At 32.3% G+C, this 6,029-nt stretch overlaps 1 protein-coding gene across 2 annotated transcripts in view; it reads left to right on the top strand.

The window, feature by feature from the left end:
- Positions 1–6,029, top strand: part of LOC106460642 (netrin-1-like) — a 107,608-nt gene that overhangs the window by 93,917 nt on the left and 7,662 nt on the right. For both annotated transcript variants that reach the window (XM_022387556.1, XM_022387560.1), the window contains 2 exons: positions 45–113; positions 3,275–3,466. In XM_022387556.1, the coding sequence (XP_022243264.1) occupies positions 45–113; positions 3,275–3,466 (261 nt within the window). The remainder of the gene's footprint in view (positions 1–44; positions 114–3,274; positions 3,467–6,029) is intronic.

Here is a 6,029-nt window from a genome sequence, read left to right on the forward strand (position 1 = left end):
GACATATTATTTGATATGCATCTTAAATATGATTTGCTTTTCAGATAATTGTGGAAAATGCAAAAAACGGAGCAAACGTGTGAATCAGAAGAGATACTGCAGAAGGAACTATGGTAAACATTATTATAAGATTTTTTGTATTCTCAATTTTGCACGAAAAGTGCATACGTAAACATACTTGACGAATAAACTTAAGAATTTCTTGAAATTCAGACGTTAATAATATTTTTCTCTCTAGTTCTTCCCTTCTACCGCCAATAATTTGTCAGAAGCTTAATCAGAACATGAAGAAGGAGCCATTACAGCAAAAAACAACTTTTATACACTTTTATACCAAATATAGTTTTATATAAAGACGAGTTAAACGTCTTATATAATAACTGTATGTCCTATAATAAAATTACTGTTTTTTAACGCAAATCACCATGCACAATGCTTCATCTAAACAAGCGTAGCTCCACCTACGTATTTTACTAACACAGCTGCTTTTCTGTGCTCTTATGTGACCTCGTGTAAATTAGAGAGAAAATAACAACAATCCATTCCATGAATAAAGTCACAAAGCTATTTAGGTCATATGGGAATCAACCTTTTCCTGAGTTGGAAATGGTAGGGATTTGAAGTCTCAAGAAATAATGAGATACTTTTCTGAAACAAAAGCCCTTCATCATACACGTAATCATGGAAGTGAGAAGAGAAAATCCTTTCGAAATAAATCTCCAGGTTTGATATTAGGCTTCGTCTTTTTTTTTTCCTTTCTCTTAGGAACAGAAAAAAAAATGCGTTTTGGGAAAATTCAACTTGGCGGCTAGTACACTTTTATAACATACAAAAGAGCACTCTAGATCTTTGAGATGTTACATTCAAAACCCGTGCTTGGAAATGTAATTACTCAAAAAGGCAGTTTGTGAATGTGACATACGCCGAGAAAGACACAACGCTTATCAGATTAATTGCTATAAAAAACGTACATAGAAAATGATATAATAAGCTAACAATAAAAACATACTACTTAGAAATTAAAACGTAGGTCTTTCCGTTTAGGTTATCACTAATGATTCAGCCAAAGGTTTAAAAAATTAACGAAATATAATTTACGTTTACATCTCCTATTGATAAGCTATTTTCTATATCACTCTAAGTTTGTTTGTTTGTTTGTAATTAAGCACAAAGGGCTATCTGTGCTCTGCCCACCACGGGTATCGAAACCCGGATTCTAGCGTTGTAAGTCCGCAGACATACCGCTGTGCTACTGGGGGGCATCACTCTAAGACTTAGATACAAAGTATCGGGGGTTGTTCAATATCGCTGAACTTATAACCATCGTTATAAAAAGTGAATCTTACGCTGTATCATATGAAAATTCTGTTTGATAAGATTCACTTTTTAAACCTTGATGTCTGTTTTTGTTTATTAGTATATAACTTTTCAGTATTGAACATTTATACAAAAACGGCTACCTTTGCTAGTATTCATGGAACTACCTGATACATTAGAAACATAATACTCAATAATCCCTTTAATGAAAAATAGTAATGAAATTATTGATATAAATGATTTTTGGCCGCTTTAAAAAAAAAGTGGAAAAAGATAATCATTTTAATTCAAACGATGGTTATAAGTTCACGATGCTGTTTTTGAAGCATAAATATGGTTAATTTATATTAAAATCTACTTGATCCGAAAATTCTTGAAACATAGAGATTCATGTTATTCTGTTTGCCACATAAAATTCCTAGAAAGTGCTTTTCTTCATTGCTAAGGAATTTTATGTGGGGTTAATTTAGCTAAAAGAAATTCCTGTACCTCTATGACATGTAGCAGTGATAGCATTCTATAGAAAGCACACGTGTTTGAGCGCGAGAATTTCTGGAATGATGCGTGAACTAGATGTTCCTGTCAACCAAGAGGGTTGACTAATCTTTTGGAACCAAGATCATTTGTCCTCGAAATAAGCTCTTCGAGCGGAATAATAGAGAAAAATAAAGGTCCAAAGTTAACTTATTTTCAAATTGGAAAGATGTTCTGAATTACCATTATGCGTGAATAAAGAACTCTTTAATCTTTTTAAACATTCCCCGAATACTTGATTTGTCAAGTATGTCAGTTAATGCAACATTAATCTTGATTATTGTTTTTCTTGTCTTTTGCAAATTCAAGAAACTTGGTGAGTGTTTTTTGCAATTAATCGACAGTCTACGAAGTTTGAAATAATAGGTTTAAAACTTTTTTAATTTTATAAATACCTAAAAATCTCTTTGCTCTTTCTGATAGTGTATTAAACATTTCAGTGTTTCACATGAATAAAGTATGACTAAACCTCCTGTAAATAAATATATTTTGTTTCATGAACTACATAAAAAGTGAAAGTATGAAACCTTTTCACAATGAATGAAAGTTTTGAAAATCCTATAGTTTTAAACAAAAAGGTAACTTTATATTAGCTATTAGAATTACAAAATAAAACTAAACCTTTAAAGACGTAAATAACGTAGTTTATTAGTATTTGAATTTATAAGAACATCATTATATTCAAATATAATAGTTTAACAAATAGCAAACGTTTTATTAAAAACATTTACGAAGTAGTTAAGTACTAGTACTTCAAGAACGTAATACTTTATTAGAAAAAAGAACACTAAGACTTTGTTTTCATTAAGTAAATGTACAGCATGAAAATACTGCATTTAATATTACATTAATTTTAAAAGCTTGATAGTCAGCATTTAAGGAACAGTTGAATTCCATTTATCACCAAATTGGGGTCTATTTCATATATAAAGCAAAACACTTCTAATGGCTGAAATAACGTTGCAATAGATCACATTAGATACAATATTTCCAGTATCATAAAATAAATTCGTACAATTTACTAAGTAATATATCCCTCGTGATCTCAAATTAGATTGCATTGCTAAATACCAAATTAGTCACTTTTTTACCATAAACCATTAAAAACAGAAAAATAAAATACTAAATTAGCATTACAGCATGAGATATTAAGTAAAAAGTTCCTTCTGTCACACGATAATATGCCATTATTGTATATAATAATGATTATTCAACGCACCATAGAATTATATTACGACCTATCGGTTTGGTAGAAAAACACTCTGTTTCACAGAGTTACATGGTGTAATGAGTACCAACGTATTTAAAACAGTTTGTGTTGACTAATTGCCTGTATGAGAATAACTAATAATGAAAACATTCATAAGTAATACTATCTAGGTTAATGCTTCTTTTCATGTGTTTTCTGCTTGTTTGTCCTTAGCTATGCTCGCCACAGTACTAGCAAGTGAAAGATACGGACAGAAATGGGTACGGTTCACTCTTCATATCATGCAAGTTTGGAAGTACGGACCCACAAAGCTACGAAGAGGCACAATATTCTACTGGGTCAGGGTGAAACATGTCGACTGCAAGTGTCCAAAACTTAACCTGAAGACGTCTTATCTGATTTTGGGTAAATGTATACATATATTACTGGTATAGATTTTGTGCGGTGCATGTCAGGTAGAAATGTTTTCTCAGTGATCATCAAATTAAACTAAGTAAAGCCAAAATAATATTCATTTATGCTATTAATAATTTACAATCTATTTGTTTATAATTTAACATTCTTTTATGTCGTAGCTGTAGAAGCAGACTTAATAATTAGTAACTTTAATATTTAATACGGATGCTTAACATATAAATCGGAAAATCGCTTGCAGTGGTAATAAAAACACATAATATGAAATGTATATAATTTGATAATTGCTCGACAACACATATCAGATTATATACATTTCATATTAAATGCTCGACAACACATCCTCTGAAGTTAAAAAATTGGAAATTATTACAAATAACATGATTATTAAAAAATATCAGTTATACACTGCTCTGAAGTTTTTACTGAAAATGAAAACATGTTATTAATATATATTTACACGTGTGTGTGTATATATATATATATTCATGTGTGTAAATAACGTATATTTACATTTTGGATTGTTCAATATTATGAATTTATGTTTTGCAGTTTATTCGGCTCTGTCGCAGAGATTTCCTTACAAATTTGTATTTTAAACACCATTTCTTCTTTAATTTACAATTCTCGCGAGTCTAGAATTTGTAATGTGGATCAAGGTAGACCGAAGGTGTTTTTTGTAATGTGGATCAAGGTAGACCGAAGGTGTTTTTTGTAATGTGGATCAAGGTAGACCGAAGGTGTTTTTTGTAATGTGGATCAAGGTAGACCGAAGGTGTTTTTTGTAATGTGGATCAAGGTAGACCGAAGGTGTTTTTTCATCCATTATGGGCTTCGAAAGATACGTGTAAACTAGCTTTTCAGTTCTATATTCTGTATCTCAGAAGCCCTTTGTTCAGTACAACAGAACTCGTCGGGTCTACTGGACGACGGGAGACAAAAGTACAACTGAAATGCTATTTATGTGTACATTAAGTTTTGTCTAGTTTCCCGAATAATCTATTTTTAAGTACGTTTGTCTCAAAGTTGTTATCCCTGTTTTAACTTAAGATTCCAATTAAAGATGTCTTTCAGCTTAATAATTTAATTGATGTTTACTAACTTTTTGTAATATCATAGGACTTGAATTAACTTGATAATAAGAAAATGTTAAAGTTTTATAGTCAAAATGCTCTTAATAAAATTTAGCCAAATTTATTCATATTTTGCATGAGAATATTTCATAAATCAGCATTGTATTTTATGCATCTACTATTAAGAAGGGAAAATATCAAATTTAAGTAATGTTTAAATAATTGGAGGGTATATTTCAGGAATCATAAAGACATTTAATAAAATAATAAGTTAGGACTTTAAACATAAAAGTCTATTGTTTTTGTGGCCCCGGCATGGCCAGGTGGTTAGGGCGCTCGACTCGCAATTTGAGGGTCGCGGGTTCGAATCCCCGTCACACCAAACATGCTCGCCCTTTCAGCCGTGGGAGCGTTATAATGTGACGGTCAATTCCACTATTCGTTGGTAAAAGAGTAGCCCAAGAGTTGGCTTACACTGCTAAATTAGGGACGGCTAACGCAAATAGCCCTCGTGTAGCTTTACGCGAAATTCAAAAACAAACAAACTATTGTTGTTGTTACTGTTGTTAAACACAAAGCTACAAAATGTGCTGTATCCATTCCAGGAATGAATGGAACCCGAATTTTAGCGCTATAAGCTTTTCCCTGAGCCACCGGCTTGCAAAAGAAGAATAATTAAATTGTAGCGAAATGTTACAAGTTCTTCAAATCTCTATAGAGTGATAAGTTTCTTTTTTGTCAGTGTAAAACACTTAAATACACCAGTTCGATATTTTCGTATTATTAAGTGAGAGGCCAGGCGCTGCACAACGGCCAGCGTGCCGGACTGTGGAATTGAGGTTCCGTTGTTCCCGTCCCGTTACCGCCAAAATTAAAATGCGCCCCACACTTTTGAGCCTTGGATACGATATAAGAGTGAGGTCAAATGCCACTATTATGTGAGACAAAAATTGACGGTGTTGACTAGCTGGATTCCCTCTTGTCCATCACTTCAAAATTATGGACGGATAACATTGGTAGCCATTATGTAGCTTTGCACGAAACCCAAACAAGCAAACAAAGCAGTATAAAGTGTATTATCATGAACAGTCAAAGCGAAAAACTGATAAATCTCACAAAAGATTTTAATAATTGTTTTATAACTAACAAATATTAATGTTCCGAACAAATGAATTGACTTAAAAAAAAAGGATCAAAGATTATATATTGTGTTAGTTTCTGTTTAAAAATGTATTTTACAAAAATTCAAAATACCAATTCCCCCCGCCCCAAAAACAAAACAAATAAATAAAAAACTGGTTTGGGGAAAGCTACATACATAATTAACTTCTTCTCTGTATGTCACGTTCTGTATTTCTTGTTTGTTTTGAATTTCGCGCAAAGCTACACTAGGGCCATCTGCGCTAGCCGTCCCTAATTTAGCAGTGTTAGACTAGAGGGAAGGCAGCTAGTCATCACCACCCACCGCCAACTCTTGGGCT

The sequence above is a fragment of the Limulus polyphemus genome, unplaced genomic scaffold (genome assembly GCF_000517525.1).
Source record: "Limulus polyphemus unplaced genomic scaffold, Limulus_polyphemus-2.1.2 Scaffold34, whole genome shotgun sequence".
NCBI lineage: Eukaryota > Metazoa > Arthropoda > Merostomata > Xiphosura > Limulidae > Limulus > Limulus polyphemus.